The sequence below is a fragment of the Polistes dominula genome, unplaced genomic scaffold (assembly GCF_049000335.1).
Source record: "Polistes dominula isolate Pdom_NZ unplaced genomic scaffold, Pdom_raw_medaka contig_28, whole genome shotgun sequence".
Taxonomy (NCBI): domain Eukaryota; kingdom Metazoa; phylum Arthropoda; class Insecta; order Hymenoptera; family Vespidae; genus Polistes; species Polistes dominula.
In genome coordinates, this window is record NW_028300879.1 from 715127 (window position 1) to 740178 (window position 25052).

General features: G+C 33.0%; 1 protein-coding gene across 5 annotated transcripts in view; it reads right to left on the reverse strand.

The window, feature by feature from the left end:
- Nrx-1 (neurexin 1) overlaps positions 1–25052 on the reverse strand; it is a 263851-nt gene that overhangs the window by 76770 nt on the left and 162029 nt on the right. For 3 of the 5 annotated variants that reach the window (XM_015324919.2, XM_015324923.2, XM_015324922.2), the window contains 2 exons: positions 22915–23067; positions 11485–11562 (listed from right to left, as the gene is read on the reverse strand). In XM_015324919.2, coding sequence (XP_015180405.2) covers positions 11485–11562; positions 22915–23067 — 231 coding nt within the window. The remainder of the gene's footprint in view (positions 1–11484; positions 11563–22914; positions 23068–25052) is intronic. The other 2 variants (XM_015324920.2, XM_015324926.2) reach the window with 2 other exon arrangements.

Consider the following 25052-nt stretch of genomic DNA (forward strand, 5'->3'; position numbering starts at 1 on the left):
CAATAAACTCGAATACGAACTAATTAAATAACAAAACTCACGTCTTTTTTTTCTTCACATTGAAAATGTTCACATTTGTAAATGTTTTTAATCAAAAATAAAAATACGAGTATATGTCAAACCTAATTTTAACCAAGTTTTAAATTTTAACGTAAGTAAGGCGTATAAAAAATGTAATTTCATTAAATCAAAGATGAAGTATGATACATTTATTATAAGAAATTACCACGTATCGTAATTTTTCAAATTGACCTCGAACACATTTAACATCAACGTTATAGTAGCTGAAATATTCTCTGACTTGAGAAGTAAGTCGAAGAAAAAAGAAAGTGAAAAAAAAAAAAAAGAGAAGAATAAGAAATATAACGAAAGGTCGAAGGAAGATAAAGGAGTGAAACGAGATGGACCTACAACAAGGAGGTGCCCATTTTGTCTGATGGTGATTCATAGCCGTTAGGCTATGTGTTGCATTATTCAAGGGGAGGGTACCTGACCTGGTCAAACAACCATAGCCTGGCTTTAAATTTAGTCGTTCTACTTTCAAGTGTCAAGAGTCGTAATCCTCCCCACACACTTCCTCTCATTCTCTGTTTTTTGTTTGTTTTATCTATTTGTCTAGTTTTAGAAAAAGATTCCTTATACAAAGTTATCACCATCTTGTTATCCTATTTGGAGAGAAAAAGAAAATCATTGGGCAGGATTGGAGAGGATAAGATCGAGATTGTTAGGAGAAAATTGTTTCGAAAGGTACTATCGGACTACGTGTTACACGTGTGTTATTTATAGTAAGAAGTAAAACTCGAAGAAACTTTAGAAAAATTCGAAATTCGAGAGAAGGAGAGAGAGAGAGAGAGAGAGTAGTTCTCTTCCTTATCGACTTTATTTCACTACGAAGCCTTTGGAGAAGAAATCTTTCGTGTTTCGCTTATTCAAGAATGAATACAGCCTCCCACGACGTAGCAATTCGAAGAAACAATGATTCGACTACCACTTTGAATACATATACGCTTACTTTTTCACACGCACGTAAACATACATACACACACGTACATGTACATATAAACCATACGTTGCGACGTATTCAGAAAATGTCAAAATGCATGAGGACTGAAAATTTCATTTCTTAGTATCTGTACTAGCGAAAAAAGAGGAGTAAGAGTAGAAGGAGATGAAGAAGAATAAGATAGAGAAGAAAAAAAAAATAAGAAAGATATTGCTTTTTCTCAATGTTCCCACCGAAAAATACTATGGGAAATAATACGTTAGATCTACAGACTCTCCTCTTTCGAATGAAATGTAAATCGGGAAGATGAGCGGTGAGAGAACACGATGGTACGTAAGAAAGTAAGAAGACAATCTCCTTTTCGATGTCATGTAAATAAGAGAGAAACGGGAAATAGAAAGAGAGTGAGTGAGATAAAAAGATAGATAGATAGATAGAAAGAAAGAAAGAAAGAAAGAAGACATTTTTTCTCTTTCTTTCTCTTTTTGTCGAGTACGTTGGTGGAAATCGAGTCTTGGCTGCGTTTGACATAAAATTGCTGTTCTTACAGGAGATTGGAAATGGAAGCAGGAAATACTGCATATTCCAATTCAGTTTCGTTAAACGTCCAATGGTATGACACGACCTCATAACAAAGTTTCTTTTCAAATAAATCTTTTTTCTTTTTTTCCAACGAAAAAGTAACTACCACTCCTATAAGTAACTACCACTAATATAAGTAAACGTATGTTTTTCTTTTTTTTTATTTATTTCTCAAATGCATGAAAAAAGATATTGACAAGGGTGATCAGATTCGGTATTTAAAATGAAGTTCTCTCTCTCTCTCTCCTTCTCTCTATTTCACTTTTGTACATTATTTGACGACTTCTTCTTTTTAGTTTGGTTCGTTTGTTAAGGAAAATTGCTCTAAAGGTCTCTCAACGTTGCCGCGTAAGCTCAAGGAGGTCCTTGAAAGTGAGAATGAAAAAAGAGATGTTGAGAAGGAACAAGGGACTTGAAAGTAAGAAAGAGAAAGAAATAAAGAGAGTGAAAGAGAGAGAGAGAGAGAATGAGAGAGGGAGAGAGGGGGGGAAGAAAGTACTCGTCTTTCTTGCGAAATTCTTCGTCGAAGAGAAGAAATCGTAGAGAAAAGACTGCTCGGGTATGTCGAAGTGAGATGATGACAAGGACAAAAAAAGAGAAAAAACGGGACAGAACGAAAAAGAGAAAGAGAGTGAGAGAGTGAGTAGAGATTCTCGAAGCGTGAAACTGAAGAACAAGGTACTTTCAACCGTCGACGTTCTTTCGTTCGTTTAAGAAGCTTATTAACGCTTTCGAAACCCTCCATCGTTAATTGTACCACGCTCGAGAACACGATCGGATGGAATTTCGTCCTTTAAAGGAACCGTTCCTACGTCAAAGGATGGACGAACGATACAATCTCTTAGAAAATTTCACTTTTGGAAAATGTTCATTGAATGTTTCATCCTTTCGTTGAGCTTTATTATCTAAATTAACATATTTCGTTATCTTTTCTTTCTTATATTTATCTTACTTTTTGTTTAACCCACTTATCGCGTGATTATAAAAATGATTATATTCAACACATTTTTATTATATTATACACATTATGCTAATTGTCAAATGACAACGCGAGAAATAGCTGAATGGTCGAATTCAACAATTCACAATCCTTGAAAACATCTTGAATTCTGTGAATATGAAAAAATTCTCTTTTAAATATTTCTTATTGGGAAAACGAAATTACATTCCGGACAACCTAATAAAATTTTTCTATTAAATATTCTTTTTTTTTTTCAATTTATTGTAACAATAAGAAAAGGACAAAAGAAAGAAAGAAAATTCCAAATTGATGAGATATGATTTAGGAGAATTTTCGAGTCACTGCTAGTATAGTTGGAAAAGTATTGAATCCATCCATTGAGTGCTTAGAAATACGATCGTGTTCGCGTCTTAGGTACGAAAAGACCTCAAAAGATTCTTTTCAAGACTCTGGAGAACTCTCCTATCGCTCCTGAGATCGTCCAATATCGAAAGATATTCGAAGTGATGCGAGAAACGAAAGGATAATTGAATTCTTTGCGAATGCGTACCCGTTCTCGAGATTGAAGAAGTTTTGCATTCTTCAATTGTCAAAGACAGAAATGATTTTCCGTCATTTTTTTTTTTCTCTTTTCCGAAAGTTAGCAATAGATAAATTAAAAACAAATAGCAGATAATATTTTCCTACAAAATAACACCAATAAAAAGTATCGTATTTATACTTTTTGAGATCTTGGGCACCAAATTATCATGAGAAATCGTATGAATCAAATTTATGCACTATATTTTTTTTATATTTTCAGAGAGTATATTAAAAATAAAAGGTGGACATTCTCGTATCTCATTTAAATAAAGCAAAATGAAACTCACACGCTGTTGCATATGATATACATACATTTGCATCTAAAACTCGTTATAAAAATAAACTTCAAAAATTGTAAATTAAAAATTTTTAAATTAAAAAAAAAAAAAAAAGAAATGTCCAATTTTGACAAGACTTGCAACAAAAATACCAGCCAATTATTTAGAAACGAGTGAAATGTTAAAAAAAAAAAAATTAAAAAAGTATTGCCCGATTTAGTACTTAATTGTAAATACGTTCTTGACAGTAGAATAAAACTTAGTAATAGCCGCGATTCGCAATCCCTCAGCGTTTTCGTAGAGGAATGATTGGAATGAATCATAGTGCTCGTTTCACTCGACGAAATCTTGCAGAATTAGCCTGTAAGCGAGAAATCTCGTCCAGCCTGGGCGTTTCCACATTTTCTTTCTTTCTCTGTTACTTTGGTACTGGAAATGGTGGTGGTGGTAGTATTAGTGGTGGTGGTGGTTGATGGGTAGTGGGTGGTTCGCGGGTCTTCTCCTTCCAAAAGATTCGTCTCGAAATCCGGACCGCAAAGTGGTACTTTGCCGAGCTCGAAAGGAGTATATTTCATCCCGAAACTTACCAAGGCAAGTCTCACCCCCATCCATCCTTTTTCTGCTTCAATATCTCTCTCTCTCTCTCTTTCTCTCTCTCTTTCCCTCTCCCATTCACGCGTTCTTTCGTAAATTCGGGAGAAAGTCCGGACCAGAAATTCTCCCTCTTTTTCCAACCTTCGTACAAATAGATGTATACATCTAGTCTACATTGATCAATTAGAAAAGTTAAATTACTTTGTGAAATAAATTGTTTACTAATACGCGAGTCTAACCTATAGAAGAGAGAGTGAGAGAGAAACGTTGAAGTTCGATCGAATTCCATAGTACTTTTTGAAAAGGTCACGAGCTTGGTTAAGTCATTAACGTTCACGCCAAGGACTGTTCTGAACAGGAGAGATCGTCGATATTTTAGAAACATTCGCTATGTCCTTTATATGCATACATACACACACACACCAGATAAACTATTTCAAACACTCTACTTAAATAAATAGAAAAAAAAAATGTTTTACACTAAACTTACTTGGTTACGAGGCTGACGTAATTCCATGTAATAGAAATTTTTTTTGTAGTTGCATACATTATTTTTTTAACATCAATAGCAATCAAATTATTCCGATGACCAGGTAAAAACAGGCAAGGTAAAAATAAGTCCAGCGACCTATTTTAAATGTTTAGCCCTGTATATTTACCTAATACATATGTATTTACATATACTGAATGGTAACTTGTTACGTATTACCACAAACGTAGCCAGCTTCTTCGTCTTCTCTGTGCTAAGCCTCGAGCTTTGACCGAATCACAGACACAATCCGCAAGTAGCACTTTCCATCCCCTCGTTTGCTGATTTTACTGGTGACTTTGAGATTCAGAATACGTAGACTCTTGGTAGGTAGGAAGGTAGGTAGGTACTGGGTATTTACTTGTTAGAAGCAAACTCGTATGTACTTATGTACTACATACGGTTAGTCAGTCATTCGCTTTAGTTATACCTGAAGGGTGTCCCTTTGCTGCAAGATCTCTTTACTTTCTATCCGTATAGATGTATATTTGTGTACATCTTCCTATGATGAACAATAGACGTATTCGAGATAGTAGCATAATGAATTTGATATTAAATAGGTCGCTTTTTATCTATTTTTTTCTCTTATCTTACATTTTTATCTTATAAACTACAACTATTTAATAATCTCCTTTACTTGTATAATTGTTAATTTTATTTTTATTTCTGATATTTAGTATCCTTTTTCTTTTTATTGCAACGAGCAATAATAAGCTTTTTTAACTAAATATATATATATAAATTTTGTGATTTATTTAAGTTTTATTCTTTGATTCTAGAAAATGTCTGGATAAAAGGTTAAGGAATAGGAATAAATTTGGGAAAGCAGAATGGATGAAGCCCTTGCTAGGGGACGTTCTGGTTTCGGATAGTTAGCGGGTGGTTTTAAGAGACAAACTTTGTGGAGGCTTCCGGTTAAACGTCGTTATACGAAACTTTCGTAACTTGAATTTCGTGAGATATACACAGCAACGGCAAAGAGGAATATATATAAATAGATAGAGAAAGAGAAAGAGAGAGAGAGAGAGAGATAGAGATAGAGATAGAGAGAGTGTTAGGCGAGTTATCGGTGGTCAAGTTTGTGGGAACAGCTGTGACACTATTGGGTTTCTAAAATCACAAGTTTGAACATACGCAAGCATTGTTACTTGATCTTTATCGAAGATTGCTTCAATGGAATTTACCGATCATTATTACTCCATTTTCCCTTACTTCTATACTTCGATATCGGATCGTAAAAGTGACGTCATAAAAATTGCAATTACTTTGTTCACTATACAACGAGAATGCTTTTGTGTTAAATTTTGAAAGACGATATACACTGATAACAGAGTTCTTATCTAGCAAAGTAATCCAATATCTAGTAACATCTGTTTGTTATGTTAGCTGACCGGTATGGACAAAAAAAGAAGATAAAGAAACTTAGAAGATTAACTTGTACTGTCATATTTTTTTTTAGTCGAATTTTCTGTTCACGTTTACAAATTGTATCTTATATTACATTTGAATAATTCACTAATATTACAATTAGTGCGTCAAGTATAGTCGATGGTATATATAGATGATAACAAATCAAAGCTGCTTAAATCATAAGGAGGAGTGCTCTTAGGTCAAGTCGTTGTTCAGATGAACAACAGTAGCTCTTCTCTTCAATTCTTACATTAATTCGACCAAGTTGTTGTATTACAGGGGCTTTAGCCTATCGAGAATTGAAGTCGAAACTGAGTTACCATCTACGTAATCCCTTGGAGAATCGTTTACTCACGAAAACTCGATCGCCATCCATGGAAATTAATCTTCATTAAAAAACTTTCATATACATCGATCACTCTTGTTGTTAACTTTTAAACATATTTATTGAAGTTAAATAAAATTAATTGATTAAAGAAAAATCTAATAATATTAATAATAATAATAATAAGACACAATTATTGTACAAATAATTAATATAAATTTATCAGTTCGTTTATGTATGCGACGTAAACCAAGATTTGATAGAACAAACGTACACTAGCTGTCAAGTGTTCGAAATTACTTTCTGTAAAAATTAAATACACAGATAAATTTTGAAATGATTCATTTTTGTTATATCAAATATTAACAAGTTGAATGACATTTTAAGAGATTTCAGTACTTTCCATAGACCCGGTTTACTAACGACCCATATTACGGGTCGTTCATTCGAAGACCTGTCTGTACGAGATCCCTGTATGAACGAACGACCCATATAAGGATCATACGCCATGCGATGATATATATGTACTAGTGGATTCATTATAGTACGATAAATCTAATTCGTTTTTGCTTAAAGTATTCATTTTTTTCTTATAAGTATTTTATTTCTCTGAATTTACCTACCTAATACTAAAGTTTAGTATATGAGTATAGGATTTCTACAATATAAGATGCCTCTGAGGAAAGATAAATAGAGGTAGCGAAGCATTTTCGAGTTAGATCACGAACCATCCAGGGAATAGCCGTCAACTGGCTGATTACCTTATTCCACCCGTGAGAATTTCCAAGTAAATGGAGATGCTCGAAGCCGGATACGATATCAAATCTATCGGATATAACCGATCGAACACGTCTCCGTCTTAGAATAATCACTGCTCGACGGATTAAGATCGAATTGGACTTATATATGTATAGAACAATGTATGATTTGTCGAACAAGAGAAATCACGAATCCCGTTGGGTCAAATTTATCTTATTACGTAATTTCATACATATTTCAATTAAATCTTTTTCATAAATTCGCATTTGAAAATTTATGATTCTGTGTATTTGCATGCGTTGAATTATGGATTTACCGAGTAAGATGAATCTTATACTATAATTTCGTTTATATCATAGTTTCAATTAAATCTTTTTCATAAATTTTGTATCTAAAAATGTGCGTATCTGTATATTTGTATGCTTTAAATTACGGTTTTATTGAGTACAGTAAATCTTGTTTTATAATTTCATTTATGGTTTAATCTTTTTACTAGTAGGTACGTTAATTTGTATATATATGTAATATACTAATTAAAAATAATATATATAATATAATACATAATAAATATACTAAATGTTACATAATTTACTAATCTGTATTAACTCTATTAAATAAACAAATCAAACAGTTTCGTGTTTGAATGCATTCACAAATTTTTTCTATTAACAAATATATACATATATCTGCATACATATATTCCAATGATGATACATTATAAGAACGTTTCTAATTATACAGGATTATATCGGTACGAATCAGTGAAATCTATGAAATTTCGAAATCGTTCAAACGGAAGATCTAACTGATCGATCGACACAACTTTGTGAGGATATTAGCGATAAATCAGGTTAAACGAAAATTACACTAACAAACTCAATCGAATATTCACGAATCTTGGCTACGAGTTTTCCGCAAATCGAACGTTCGATAAGCACCCGTTTCTCTCGATGTAGGCTGAATGATACGAGAGTACCAAGTCGGATACATGGGTTTGGGAAAATCGGATGATTTGTATCAGAGTATTATACTAGTTCCGAGTTTCAGTATCGTTAAAGAAATTAGGCCGAGATGATATCATTGACCGTCAACGCGTTAACTCGGAAATAAAATTGTTGAGGTAAAACTTTATACGGGAGATGGGGGCTTAGAGAGTGGTCGAGGGGGGTGGGCGGGGGAGTGGGAGAAAAGGGAGGAAGGCCTCTTCTCGTTTGTTCGAACTTTTAACTACAAAACTTTTCTTTTAATTATTTTACCTCTTCTGAAGAATACGTAGTTAGACCTAATTTAAATGGCACTATACGTACTACGTAGATACGACGTAATATCTACTTACTTTCAGAAATACTATTTCTACTATGTTTGCTATCTCTCGATCGTTCAAATTTATTGCTCTTATTTTCCAAGTTTTCAAACACAAAAAAGAGAAATTAAGAATAACGTCGAAGTCAGTTAGTTTTGATTAATCGTAACTACAATAATTACTGCATGACCGTTTAAAACGTATAAACGAAATTATATCAAAGTTGTCGAGTTAATTGTTTAAAATCAGTAAGCAATGAAACAACGAAAGAAGACGCATTTTTCTTCTTCTTTTTCAATCTGTTCAAAGTCAGAACTATTAAAATGGAGTTCTTACTATAATAGATACGAAATGAATATTCATTGAGCTCGAAAGCGTTAGAGAAGAAGAAGCGATAAAGAGAAGAAAAATCACGAGTTTCAGGTAGTCGTATATCTTCCTAACGAAATCTCGATTGAATTTTCTTTTGTTCTTATAATTCGTTTGTTGAAGAAAATTCTTTTATGGGAAATGGGAAATTGGTAACTTGAATAGTTTGGAAACAGCTTGATTTAGCCTGTTTTATAGGATTGCTAACACTTCTGGTAATACATTCTACGCTTTTCGTTGGTCGCATGGTAAAAGCTCTGTTTCTACAAACGCTACAGAGTAATCGAGAAATATATATTCAAAGTTATTCCAACTGTTTTCTTAGTCAGAGCCCCACCGAGTTGCAGCTGCGCAAGAGTTACGATATCGATGTCCTAGTGGTTACGTTTACTCTATTGCAGCTTTGGCCTCGTATGCGAGAATTTCGAGGTACCTTATCCGCTCCAGGGTAAGGGTTAACGAAGCTCTGACTTAGACTCTAAATATATACGATCCTATTGCCGTGAATGTGTGTGTTATGTTACAGTGTGTTGCCGAGAGTACCTATTCTTCCTCTTATAATTCCTCTTTTACGTGCTTTGCACGAAACCGAAAAGTATTAACAACAATAAAGAAAGATAGATAAATAGATAAGTAGATAGGTGGATAGATGGATAGATGGATACATAGATGGGTAGATAGAAAGAGAGAGAGAGAGAGAGAGAGAGAAAGACGAGTAACAAAATATTTTAGTAAAAGCTGCTCTAAAATAGCAGCTAATCATTGGATCATTTTTAAAACACTGTTGTCCACAAGTGTGTTTGTCGTAAAAATAATCATCTAGTCTAGTTCTAATTCGTGCTAATTAAATATAGATTGCAAATCGAAATGAAATTCCAGTTCCTTCCTCGATCGATGTTTCGTACGTCGATCGAGTCGACGAAAATAACTTGAAGACGAAATAAGATTTATTTAAATCAAACTCTTTGAAATAAATCCTAGTTTAGAATAAAACGTCGCTAAGATATTTCTCCTGTATATACTTCTCCTTCGTTTGAAAATATGCACGAGAATTCCTATTTCCGAAGTAAGACCAGCCCGATCGTCTCGTCGTACGAATGCCGACGAACGATTGAACGACGGCCTCTTAGTCGAACGCAGCCCATTTCATCCTGAAAGAACAGTTAAACGTAGATTTTTGCGTCAACATGCAGGTGGGTGCGTTCGTTCCAATCCACTTGCCGCATGCAATTTGGTGCTCGAGCTAAAGGCAAATCGTCTGACGCTCAATCGTTCATTCCACGAGGCAGATAGGGTGAAAGAAGAAGAGATAGAAGATAGTGATGACTCGATGAAAGAATGAACTAGGAAAGAGAGAGAGAGAGAGAGTGAGAGAAAAAGAGAGAAAGTGAAAGAGAAAGAGAGAGAGAGAGAGAAAGATTTCAATGGGGATCAATTACTGTTATTTCCTTTACGAGCTACGAGTCGTTTCAAGGAAGTCGTTACTTGCAAAGGTAGCAATAATTTTCTCCGTTATAACATTCAAGGGATGGAAGAAAACAGAGAAGTAGGAAGGAAGAAGATGATGATAATGAAGAGGAAAGTATAAAAAGAAAAAGGGGAAAAGAAGTTCAAGGAAACTTGTCGATTGTCGAAGTGAACGTTTTGCAAACAACAAGTTGTGCATCAAATCACTCGATCGTATATACACAAAATGTCTATTTTTAGGTTTTCTATTTAACGACGATGATAAGAAAGATATAAGAAATGATAGATGGCGATATGTAACGGTGATTGTGTATGAGTGAGGAGCAAAGATCATTTGCGTGCATGTGCAGTTATCAGTGGTGTAGGTATACCTATATATATATTCAGGCTTACTTTTATATATAATATATATATATATATATAGAACTGTGAGCATGATAATCACGCGTGAAACTAAATATATAAAAAATATACACATATATATTATATATACATATACATATGTAGTATATGTATATACGTATATATGTATATATACAAAGATATTTACAAACTCGTCAATGCCCTCCTAACTAATCACAGGTGTATATACCAGAAAGAATTTCGGCGAAATAAATTTATTATTTTATATTAAATACTATGAGAGACGAGAATTATTCGTACACATCTTTCCAATATCAACAAAAAAAAATCATTGAAAATGTAGACAAATTTTAGGTAAATTTTTTCTGCGAATTTTCGCCGATTTTCTTCCTATTCGTGCCAGATGTCTTTGGATCGAGAAAGAAAGAGAGAGAGAGAGAGAGAGAGAGAGAGAAAGATAGAGATATACAGGCAGAGAAAGAGTGAGAAAGAAGGAAAGAGGTTGTAAGGAAAATAGAAATAGACGATACTCGAATCGTAGGGGCACGTGTAGAGCTCGAAGAGAAAAGTTGGTGCAGTGGTGATCGTTCCTTCGCTAAGAAGCTAGGTTTCGCGTGAGATTTAGCCAATTATATATATATAATATATATAGAGACAGAGGTGCGTGTCAGGTGAACGATAGACGGCCGAGCCAATAAGCGATTTAGAGCTACTGCTCTTTTATTTTTTTACTTTCTCAATACGTTTCTTTTCAAATCTTCTCTTTATTTCAATTTTTTTTTTTTTCATCTTTCGTTTACTTTTTTATTTGCATTTTTTTTTTCTATCAACGTTTTTCCGTGCTCTTTTATCTTAAATTATTTGATGTTTTTTTTTTTTTTTTTTTTTTTTTTTAATTTTAATTTATTTTTATTTAACTCGTTTCATTCGAAAGCTTTTTGGTGGATTCTGAGGCTTACCAGGTGGGACTCTGAGCTGGTGAAGGTGACCACGGCGCCGTGAAGTCGCCTCGATTTAACCAAAGTCGCCGCAGCCTTCTTATACCCAGTCCAATAGCGTGTGCGTGCGTGCGTGTCAGCCCCAAATTCACGTCACCACGAATGGGCGCACGTGCGAGAAGAGAGTTCGGGGGAGGAGAAAGAGAGATAGAAAGAGATGATAGCAGCAACAATCGGATTATTGGATCATTTTTACAAATGATCGTTTTATAGCTTAAACCGTCTTTATAAGGAGGAAGTGGGGTGATGGTGAGGGTGGGGTGAGGGTAGGGGGGGGGGTCGTGATGGTAAAGGTCGTGATAACGTGGTGAGGGTTTGCAAATAGGGGCTGCTCTCTTTTCGAAGGCTCTCTCGCGAATGGTTTTTTATTTTCTTTTTTTTTTTTTTTGTTAATTTCTCTTAACTATCAAGGCAGAAAGATGGAATTAAAAGTAGATTAGGTCACCGATGCTACTAGAAACGAAATTCAAATAAAAACAAAAAAAAATTGTTTTCTTTCTCGACGAGATAGATCAAACCTGAGAATAATCGTGTCCTATGGAGGATTTATTTATGGTATATACTTAATGAGCAATATATTTTTACAATTACGATAATCCTGTAAAACAAATTTCATTAGCTCGAACGAATTAGAAAAAAGGAAAAATTATGTACAGATGAATGACAATTTTCGTTTTGAACTAATGCAATTGGTTTTTTTTTTTTCTTTCTTAAATATGTAAAATAGGAATTTGCAACAGTTACGGAGCCATCGTTGTTATATTACGATTAATGTGAACGATATCGAATGTATATGTATAATAAATGAGAAACATGTGATTGCATGTATATTATATGTGTGTTTGCATTTGTGTGTGTATGTGTATGCTGGTGTTTGTTTCGAAATGAAGACATCGTGTAGTCGACGATCGAATCGAGTCGTAAAGTTCAACGTCGTAACTGCTATTATTAAAACACGTTGAATGTCGTCTAGGTCAACCAAGTGACTGACCATACTATCTCGTAAAAACTCTGATCTTGAGACATAATTTTATCATCTCTTATAAAATTCTATTTCAATTTAATATTAATATTATTAACTTTATTACCAACAACAAAATATTATTATAAACATTCGATTTGGTAATATTTAATTACATTCTTTTATATTAAATTTCGCATAAATCATTTTTTCTTTATTTAAAAAAATTTACAAGGAAAATGAAATATGTTGATCATTTATAGCACACACGGGTATGATCGGTAAAATCAAACACGAGCGTAAAAATAGTGCCGACACAACGCGTTAAAAAGAAATTAATATCTTTGGTGAAATTGCTTTGCAATATGTGAGTTTCTCTCTCTCTCTCTCTCTCTCTCTCTCTCTCTATCTCGCTCTCTTTCGTTCCATATAGAAGGACAAGTTTTTGGGGGAGAGAGAGAGAAAGAAGGAAAACATTACTGCTATTCCCTTGTCTCGCATTTATCGCGGAGAAATTTTCTACCACGTTGTGGAAAATTTATTCCCCCGTTTTATAATCTTGGCCTTTTCCGTAAAATCAGTTGAAAAGTTTGGGGGCTAGTCTTTCTGAGGTTAGAGATTAAAATCAATAAACTATGATATAAAAAAAGAAAGAGAAAAAGAATGGAACAAACATTTACAAAATAAAAACTAATGAGTTTCATGGAAAGAAAAAGAAAGAAAAAGGTAAAAAGAGAGAGAGAGAGAAAATGGCATTAAATAACAAAATATCAGAAAAATATTTTACCGATCGTTTTACACGTTACAAACAGATTTCAAATAAACGGAACGAACGTCGGTACAAAATTTCATTTTTTATTTCTTTTTACATACGAAGAATATTTTGATCCGATCATTTCGATTTTTGACTTTCTTTAATTATCAAACTTAAAATACAATTGTTAATATAAAATATCGATGTGTGCGTAAATATCTTCGAATTGTTTATTCTTTTCTATTTTTAAGTTAGTTTATTATTGTAATTTACCCCTCGCAACGTTTATTCGCTTGAGATTGAAGGAAACGATCGAGTTTTGTGATAATAAGAAAGAGAGAGAGAGAGGTGGAGAGAAAGCACGTGATCACTCGAGTATATCTTAGAAGAGGTTTTACTTGGTGGTAAATTTCAACGGTATGCCTTGTAATATTGTGTCCTGAGACACGAGCCCACATATTTAATAGAAGAGGAGGCTTGTTCGTTGATGTGTAGCACACGGCAGTGGTGCAACCCTTATTGCGAAACTTGTCTCATCAAGGGATTTTGCTTCTCAAACGATGTCGCGAATCGATATCAAAGAGGGTTACGATAGAACTGGAGTGAGAGGAAGGTCGGAGAGGCGGTAGAAGAAAAGGTGGAAGAGGAGAAGGGGAAAGAGGGTCTGGGGTGAATTGGAAGGAAATAAAAATTCAAGGGGAAGTAAAGCGAGACTCGATCGAAAATTGAAACGAGATCCTTCAAACTTTATGTTAATTTCCTAACGTCACGTTTGTAGACGAGAATGTATTTGCAATCAACCCCTTCACCCTCCATTCCGCCTACTAACTCTTCATCCACCCTTGTTTTTTTTTCATTTTAACTCCAAATCGATGAACATCCATTTCTAATGAAAATAATTATGAATATTATTGATCCCGATGGAACGAATTTCTTCATTTTCATATCGAATATCATGTAAATGTATTATTCGATATCTAATGGTGGATTTATTATCGTAAAACGTATTATTAAAATTTGTAGGATAATGTTTGTCCAATTTGATTCCTCTTTGTTAGAAGCATTAGAATTATATGTTTTTACAATAGGTTAGAGTAATTATGTTGTAGGAATAATGTCAAAATTAAATCTATAGGTGATTGTTTAAATATACGAATGATTTTAGAATTTTTTATTCATTTAAATTAATTATTAAAAAGTAACGTAAGTATATTAGTTCGACGTGAAATGACATTTGGAATTGATTTTCAATTACTTTTTGTTGAAAAAGAGTAAACTAAAAAAAAAAAAAAAAATAATAAAAAATCGAAAGGAGAATAATTGAATCGAGTGTAAGCTCAAACAACAAAGCGATAGATGCGTCCCGTTCCACGTATTTACGTATATATTTATTTATGCATGTACGTGTACATATGTGTGTTTGTGTGTGTGTGTATTTAAGTATATAGGTATGTAACGTTGTACGCAAGGTAAGTATGCATGCACGCGAGTATGCGAATGTACATATTATACATGCATATATGCATATATGTATATGTATGTAGACATACTAATACATAGGTAACAGTAGAACCGTACAGTTTTCGCCCTACGGACTCGTTCGTTACGTAACAGCTGCACGCTAATAATGAATATGAAATACGCGCTTCCCCGAGTCCGTACTTCCGGTTTTTGAATTACATCCTATTATTGCGTTAGCCTTCAAAAATAGTTGCGGTTGTTGTTAACGAAGATACCACTCATGAATATTATTTGTACTTTATAAACGCAAAGGAGAATAAAAATCATTTTTAACTCGATAAACAAAAGAGGGATATAAAATATTGGAAAGTAAAAAAAAAAAAAAAAGAAAAAAAAATGACAAAGAAAAAATAAACAAAGAGAATGAGTTTAAGACAAGAATGAAATATTAATTGAAATTTTCTTTCTTCGGTATAAATGAATAGTTACGTTTGTTAAAAGAGCGTTGACATGTGAAAAATGATCTTAGCTAACAGAAGTGTTATCGTCCTGACGCCTACGCTTTAAAATCATGACCCTTGGAATTTCGTCGTACACGATACTTCTACATGTCGATCCACCTTTTAATTAACGCTTTACCTCCTTGAATTCACGCTGGTGCTCCTTTAATTAACCGGCCTATCTTTCTCCCATCTTTCCTAAGAGTTAATTGCCCGAATTAACAACGGAAATTTAATTGACCAGTCTTTAACCCTTTTCTTTTCTCTTTTTTCTTTTCTCCCCTTTTTCTTTCTCTTTCCTTATCGACTCACTTAATTTTCCAGTCGACGAGTACTCGAACTTCTATTCTTTTTCTATTCTTAATTGTTGTCTTCTTCTTTTCCATTTTTAATTTATATTTTTTTTTCTTGCTACTTTTGCCGTATAATTTTTGTCTACTCTTTAAATTCATGTCAAGAAAAGTATGATTATTATCAATTATATGTAACGTTTACTTTAAATGTAACAATAGATCAAGTGAATGTAAGATTCGCAAGATTTCTTGCGTGTGTGAAATCGTGAATTTCGCGAAAAGTGAATTTCAGTTCGAATTAAAGAATCGTTGAGTCGCGAATTAGAAAATTCGTAATTAAATACTCTTTCCCATATATTTTTCTTTTTTTCTTTTTTTTCCTCTTCTTATAATCTATTCTCAACTTTTTACTTTCATACATGCTTGTACAAGAATAGTTTCTCATTCGAGTTTACTCTCCTGAACGTCGAGTATTTATACGATTATATGCGTCGACTTCTGACTTCGACTCGAATAATTCAGAAACGAGAAACGTTTCTCTAAATCATTCTGGCGAATCCTTTGTGAAGGATCTAGTGAGATGCGCGTTCACGTGTGGGGCTTCACGGATTCCCGTCTTGTGCATCTTTGACTAATTGGATTAACGGATATTCCGATGTTTTCCTTATTAATCCTCCATTGTCGAGATGCCATTGTTCATAGAAAGAGAGAGATATAGGAAGATATGATTCTAATCTGAGATTCTTGACAATTGTATGTAAAGTATTATTCATCATAAATATACTCTACTTACATATTTTCACATCATTTTTTTATTCATTTATATATTATTATTATTATTATTATTATTATTATTATTATTATTAACTGGCATTAGGAACTGGAAAGTTCATTGCCGCAAATCCCGCCATTGTTCCCGTCCCTGAGCGCGATCCTTCCATTCGTGGTACATAGTAAATAATTTCAGTTTCATTATTTCGAAAGAAAGACGTTATCGTTTTTATACGACAACTAAATGAATTCGAGCATTTTAATCAAAATTTTACAATATGAAACTTCACAATTGGATAGGAAAAAATGAATGTAAGTAAATATTTAGACTGTATCATTTGGTATTCAGACAATTTTCAACTAGTACCTAGATCATTAGAAAGGGAAAGATATTTCGTCTCGTTTCTCATTTGTAAACGCAGCGCTCCAGGCATGTATTACGCTTTTCCAATTAAATCACAGCTGACCGTCTCGTACGCTAGCGAAAAGGTACTCTCGTTGAAATTATATTCCCGAGAGAAAGAAAAACAGAGACAGAGATACACAGATAGAAATAGAGATAAAGTGAGAGGGGAAAGAGAGAGAGAGAGAGAGAGAGAGAGTCCCGTAATCGAGCAAAACTAATTACCACTCGACTCCAAATCGTTTAACGTCGCATCCAATATTATTATGTTTAACGAGGCAGTTTGACAGTTTGAGAAATGCATATTACTGTTAGGGGATGTTCTCTAACGTTCTTTCAAAAGATTATTACCGGTGTGGTTCGTCTGTAATTTGAAAATGCGACCGTCCGTGAAGATGAACCAGATTCGAACGAGAAAAGACTTTTAATTATTTTCACCAACGAACCTAAAGCTGTCCTACTTTTTTTTTTTTATTTCTAACTATTATTCTCCTCTTTCTTTATCTTTTTTCTCTCTTTCATTTTTAGAAATTAAACTTAACTTCGATAAGAAGTTTATCGATAATTAGAGACTTTATCGAGAAGACCTCTACTCGAACGGGCTTGATTGTTTTTTTTTTTTTTTTTTAATGAATGCACCAATACATTTATTATATATTTTTTTTGTCGTTCTGTTTATAAACAGAGAGAAAGAGATAATAAGAAAGAGATTGGGGTAGACAAGGGAAGGGCGGTAATTTGAGCATATTGCGTTTTAATTATCGGTAGCTGCTTGCCATGGTAAAAAAGAGTGAATTGAGAAGGAACAAAGAAAAGCGTTCTCTGTCTTTGCGGTGGAGGACGTGGAAAAGTGGATGAACGGGGCTAAAATAAAAAAAAATACAAAAAACAAAAATAACATAAAAATAAAAACGAAGAAGGGGTGAGAAACGCTTTTTTAGAGATAGATAGAGTCCAGAAATTTGTAGGATGCTTGCCGATGCGCCGTTCGATATCTTCTTTTTTAAGTTCATCAATTTACGTTAATAGTCTTCTCTTCTAACCCTCCCGCCCTTTATTTCACTATCTTTCTTTTCTCTTTTTTTCCTTTCTTTCTTTCTTTCTTTCTTTCTATCTTTCTCAAATGTAATCGAAGCTCTGCACTAGATTCGAGCGAATAACAAAGCGATAATTACGATTTCTTTTACTACGAAAATAGTAGCTTGAATTTTTATTCGTCTATCTTTCACGAGTGAGAGAGAGAGAGAGAGAGAGAGAGAGATAGAGGGGGAGAGGGAGAGGGGGCGGGAAGGGAGAAGGGACTAGGTGAATTCGCGTTCGAATAAAAATACCGACAGAGTGATTGGAAAAGCGAGAAGAGGAAGAAAAAAAAAACGAAGAAGAAAAAGGTCGAAAGGGTAGGAGAGGAATTTGAGAATGAGAGAGAATGGAAAAAGAAAGGTAGAAAAATTAATCGAAACGATCACGGGAGATGTGTGCGTTCGTTTAATAACAAAAAAATTAACTTTCTACTTTGACAAAAAATTATGTTATATTTTATACGATACTTATTCCGAGATTATGAAAATAGTTTTAAAAAGGAAAATTATCTATGCGACAGTTCATCTCCCTCTCTTTCTCTTTCCCACATCTTTTTATGAACGTTTCTTTTCCTATCTCGTCTTCCACTACGTTGACGGAGAGAAAGGGAGGATGGTTATAAAGTGGGATGGGGTGAGGTGATGGTAGGGGCCTTAGGAGAAAAAGGACTTTTCGAAAATGTTCCGTGATAGACGGCGAGTCAACTTGAGAGAATAGGAGTGACAGAGAAAGAGAGATAAATAGATAGATAGATAGATATAAAGAGAGAGAGAAAGAGAGAGATAGAGTGAGAGAAAGGGGAGTAGGAGGGGGGACGAGCTTTAACATCCTCGTCACGTAGCTGCGAAACGTCGCGCCTCGTTTCGTTTGTGAATTACGTTCGCTTCCCTTCCGCCATTTATATCGATTTTTCTCCTTTCTCTTTCTATTTTCCATTATTGTTATTCTCTTTTCCCTGTTTTCCATTGCTGTTTCTTCTTCTTTTTTTTTCTCTCTATTTTTTTTTCTTTTTTTTATATTTTTTTCTCTCTGTCTCCTCTCACCCCCCTTTCTATTTTCTTTTTCTCTTCATTGTATTTTTATTCCACTTTATCATCCTACTTTTCCTTTCTATTTATTGTATGTACGATATTATTTGTTTTTTGTTGTTCATATTATTTTACTTTTGTGGGTTTGTGCGAATGAATTTTATACGCGACAAAAGTTACTTTCTGAGATATCGACTTCCGACAGTTTTTGTTCAACGATTGTATTTACATATCTACTTGTTTTTTTTTTTTTTTTTTCCTATTTTCTTCCTTTCACTGTTTTCATGGAAACGAAATTGTACGAGGAATTGGTGTGGAATTATATATATATATATATTTTTTTTTAAATCATAGGATTATAAATAAAATAGATATCAATAAAAAATAAGATGTAAAATTTAAAAAATATTTGTTACAATTTAAATTCTTTTTTTGTATCGAAAATCATAAAATGTGGGATTTTCTTTTTAGTGGATATTTAAATGTGTTCTTTTTTATAATGTTCTATTTTTTTCTCATTCTCTCTCTCTCTCTCTCTCTCTCTATCTCGTTTTTTATTTTTCATTCGTAAATTTCATGGTTTACATTACATGGAGTAGATTTTTTGTCCTCTTTAACATTACTCGAGTTTCTCGAAGAGTTCAACTATTAACGAGCTTCTTTCAATTTTTTTTTTTATCCTCTTAATCCTCTTTCGAATCTCACTCGCGTACTAAAAGAAGGACTCTCTTACTCCTTCTTTCTTTCTTTATTTGTGGCAACTTTACGAAAGTCGAGTAAGCAACGAAGTTAAATGTGCAAGACGCGTTTCGAGTAGTTATTTTGACCCTTATGAACCCTTATCAGGTACGTATATCTGAGTAACGTGTAAAAAGATTTTATTAAAGTTACAAAAAAATGAATGATGAGAGAATAAAAATATCTAAAATTTTGAGTGATACAAATTTGAAATATATTTAAATGTATGGTAAATATGGTCAATTTATTGACAAAAATTTAAAGAATAAATGTACAAAAATATTATTATATATTTAATATAAAATATTTGAATAATATTAATGCGTATATTTCCACATTTGAATCATTTATTTCTTGATATTAAATTTTTTTATTATTTAATGTTTTTTGTTTTTACCTCAATATTAAAAAAAAAAAAAATGTTTCATTTCATTGAACAAATCGGCAATTACTTAATTGCCAACCCAATATATTTTAAAAAATCTATATACTACAAGACATTTTAATAATATTTCTGAATGGATTCCCACATATAGATTATTTATTTTTTGTCATTATAGTGTAAAGAACTAAAACAAATATATAAGAAAATATTACGTATACCATTAAATGTTTCAATATCATTTATCTATGTGTACGTTTACATAAATCATTTATTTTCCATCACGTAAAATTTCCAATTCGATTTATAAATCATTTTTTTTTTTATATAACACCATTATCTCTTTTTTATCAGATCGTTATAAGTAATTTCTTTCCAACTCTAATAAAAACTCTCTCCCTTTCTTTCCATGTATGTGTTGACTGTGAACAAGAGATCTCGATAGAAAATAACTCCAACGAGAGTAGTATGTTTTTCTTACTTTCTTTCAAGGATATTCTCATTCTGGGGATGTATTCGCAATCCGGATCGGATCGGATCGGTTAGATCCTTTTCGACGTGAAACGAAAAAAGAGGGAAGAAAGAAAGAGGGAACAGATGCCATGCGTATCATCCGCTTAGAGAAAAAGAAAGAAAGAAAAAGAAAAAGAAAAAGAGAGAGAGGGAGAGAGAGTGAGAGGGAGAAAGGGAAAGAGTAGACGACCTGGAGTGTTCGCATTGCAACAGATTTACTTCAATCTCTCGTACGGGAAGGAATAATTTACTAACATCCCGTATTTCACCATACCTCTTGGGAATATTCTTTTCTTTTTGTTCTTAAATCTTAAACATGCTTAAAGGAATGTTCACCTGACGATAAATTTGTTAATCTTGAAAATCCTTGATAAAATAGAAGAAAGAAAAAAAGAAGACGGGAAATGGAGAGAAAATAAAAAGAATAAGGAATAAGTGATCATAAAAAGCAAAGTTCAACGATAAAATATTGAACCATTTTTTTTCTCCTTTTGAAAAAAGAAAAAAAGAGTAACAAATACTTTCCTTATGTTAGATATCACCAAAATTAAAGAAAGAAAAATAAGAAGAGAGAGAGAGATAGATCTTGATGACATTCTTCTTACAAGATGACGGTTGGAAGATCTGCTCATAAAAAAGACGTGAGGTTAGGTGAGATGAGTTGAGGTGAGATGGAATATGCGAGGACACGAAGGATGTTGTCATTTCATCGTTGGCTTGGGGAGAAGGAACGCGACGAGTGGAGCGAAGAGAGGAAAGACATCATCGGTTAACGTACCGGAGTCGTATACGAGCTGTGTCGATGGGGACCATAATCCAAGAACGGTCACGCTCGTAAACGGCAGCTTACATGCGAGAAGACTACGAATGTGCTTCCAAGAGTGGAATACAGACAAAGATAGTTACAGACAAGATAAACAGAGAGGATAAATAAGGATGAAAAAAGATAAAGAAAGAGAATCATAAGAGAGAGAGAGAGAGAGAGAGAGAGAGAGAGAGAGAGAGAGAGTAACGTATCTTTCGTACTTGTAAACTCAAAGCCCTCGACTTTGAGCTTTAAGTGAGTTGTAAAAGTCTCGGTGATGACGCGTACTTACACAAAAAAATAGAAAGAGGGGATTATACGAAATTGAACAGTGTTTGATTTTAGCACCATATTAGATATATTCAATCTTTTTTTATCTCTCTAGTTTTGATTTTATCATCGAATATCAAAGAACAGTATCACCCTATTGCTAGAATAATATTGATAATAAAATAATATCGATCACGTGATCAAATGTTAGACACATATATTTCTACGGAATATTTCTAATTTAATGATAGTATATATACATGGTATACGATCGTATAAAATATTTGATAAGATTGAACGTACTTTTTTTTTTTATTATTATTAAATGTCTTTTTTTTTTTTAAATAATATTTTACATTCTTGTAAGTGCATTTTCAGAATATTAGTTTGAAATTATTATTTATTAGGTTTCATCGATATTGAAAGAGTATCATAGTCAAGCCATAGATAGGAGTCCTATAGAATATCAATTCTATTCGACTTGATTCGATCGATCGATCGACTGTAAGTTCGTGATATATATATATACCTCGTATATTATATATTATATATAATATATGGATACGAATGAGTGTATTCGTGTCATTGTGTGAGAGAGTGACAAGAGTTGATGAATGAGATGATGTCAGTGAGAATCATTTGTCGTCGTTAAATTTATACAGGATGTTTCAAAAAATATCAGTATAACTTCCATAATGGTTTTTCTACGCTTAAAAAAAGGAAAACAAAATTCACATATAATCGTATACTCGATATAACCCTTGATTAACGAGTTGTATCAATTTTTTTTATTACACGCGTCGTTGCATAATTTTCATAAAAACTGTTCAAAGTTATCATCGTTGGTTTTCTTGCTTCGAGAACTTTTTCCTCTTCCAAAAAAAAAACCGGGTGTCGTTTGAATTTACCGATAACGTGGGGGTAAGAAGCTAGTTGAAGCAAACAGTCGGAAAAGTTATATGAATTATTGAAAGACAAAAATGGCTATACTTCGAAAACCGGGTCATATCAGGAAGTGTATAATTTCATGAATTTATTTTTCTTACTTTAGCGTACAAAAACCATCCTTTTTTTTTTAAAGCTATGTTCATATATTTTGTAACACTCTGTGTAATTTTCTAATGAAATACGAAAAGGTATAACAGGTGTAATTGACAAATCGATGATTAACACGAAATACATTTAGATAGATAGATGATAGAAAAAAGTGCCGTTATACATACGAATATAATCTAATACGCGAAAATTTAATTGAATGAGGATGAATTAGATTTATGTGTTAAATATTATATCAACTTCGATTATGCGTCTCTATCATTATTATTATTAATTATTATTATATGAATATATATTTTTTTTTTGTTTTGTTTCATTATTTATTCGTATATCTTGGATATTTGCATAAATAAAAATAGAAATATAATATACTCACGAGATGAGAATCTCTGGTAGTGAAGGTGATCGGATCCGAGGCTCTTGGTTCGCGACAGTGAAAATCCATTTTGCCCCAAGCTGCGGCACCCGATGCACCACTTCTAGCAGCTTCTATTAACTCCATTTTGACGCCTTCCGCGCTGAATTCCACCTTTAAGATGAGATTTATTTTTTAATTTCTTTTTATTTTTGCATTTTTTTTTTTACGCAATCGTTATTCTCTTATAAGAAAATGAAAGATAATTAAGTTCCTTAGAAACTTTAAAACAAACGTATTGTAGTTTAAACAATCCTATATGTTAGTAGAGTACAGTACTATGTTCAATTTACTTTAATTGATTATTAATTAAACAAAAGAAATATACATTGTTATTCGAAAGTATGTACGGTGTCTAAATCGAGTGTTCCATCCTCTTCGAGATCCAACGATAAATTAACTCGTTTTCTTCTGTGAAAGTCAGTTAACATTCTTATATTATTGATTTTCGTTCATATGACTTCCCGAAGGTTACATACTTATAACGAAAATAATATTTTAATAGAATTTATTCGTCTGAAAGTAATAAAAACAAAAATCAATAAAAGAATTTTACCTGACTTTCATAGAGGACAAGTTTACGAGTCAGTTGAATTTCGAAGAGAACAGAATTTCGAATTTCGTTTAATTTATATTCTATATTTTGAAATTGTAATATGTATTTCCTTTGCTTAATTAACAATCAATTGAAGTAAAGCAAACACGTTACTGTACAGTAATTATATTAATTAGTAAGTATACTAATATTTTTAATTGTTTAAACTAAAATACATTAGTTTCAATTGTCCTGGTCAGTGATGACTTTAAGTTTAACATTTTCATCTAACAAAATATCAAATTGAAATTGTTTAAATGTTTGTAAAAAGTTTTACATTAATAAACTGACATCTCTATCGATAATTAAAAGTGTCATAAGAAACAAAAAATTTGTTCACGTTGGAAATAAATAGTTTATATTAAATTAGTCCAAAGATCCTTGAAGAAGTTTTAATAAATCTGACCAATTAATGATCCATCAAGAGTTAGTAGAAGGGAGATCGTTTGTTAACTAAGAAAAACAGGGAGAATTATTTTCTCAACATGGGCCCTTCCCTTTGTACCGTCCCCATCCACCCTAACCCCTCCTCCCCGTTAAATTGGTCCTAACGTATTATTTTTCGAACGAGCCAGACGATAAGGAAACGAATTTAATCGGGTTGTGCTTGCTTGCTTGCTTGCTTGCTTACTTGCTTACTTGCTTGAAAGTACGCTAGGGAGAAGGGAGAAGGGAGAAAGGGAGAAGGTGATAAATCGACCGTCCAATTATTTTCGGATAACGTCGCACAGTGAAAGAGTGAAAGAGAGAAAGAAAGAGAAAGGGAAAAGGCGATCGCAAAACGAGACGACAAGGACTGATAGTCTTGAAAGTTGGCAGAGGGTGTTCAAGAAGGAGAAGAAGAAGAAGAAGAAGAGAATAAAAGAAAAGAAAAGAAAAAGAGAAGGTGAAGAAGAAGGTGGTGAAGGAGGTGGGAGGGGATGCAGGATAACATAGAAGACGATTTATCTGCGTTGCATAAATCTTGTTGCGTTTATTGCTACGACAGTGTATAATGTTACGAAACTGGTGATGGTAGTCCCGTTTCAACAGCAGTTATCCTATTCTCCGATATCACCTCTCTGTCTCTGTCTCTCTCTCTCTCTCTCTCCCACTCTAACTATCTATCTCGCTTGAAAGTTGTTATCGAAAGCAACGATCGCTTGTACTTGCTTTTATCGTAAAAATCAGTTTGCTAAGGGATAACTTGAAAGCATCAAAGAAATTTGTATTTATATATGTATGTATACGTTTATGAATGTATACCTATTAAATGTCGATGAACATCTTTGTCGACGTTTCCATTTCTTCCGAATATCTGATTGGCTTATTTGATCGATGGCAATGTCACATTTTTTACCAATAATATCTCATAATTGACAAGTTGTAAATTTATTAAAATATCGAAGAAATTTATTCATCGTATTAGGATTATAAAAGAAAAATATTCTTAGTCGTATTGTTTAAAATATTATTTTTTAATATTAAGAATAATATTTAAAAAGACAATAGTTTGCGTATTGTA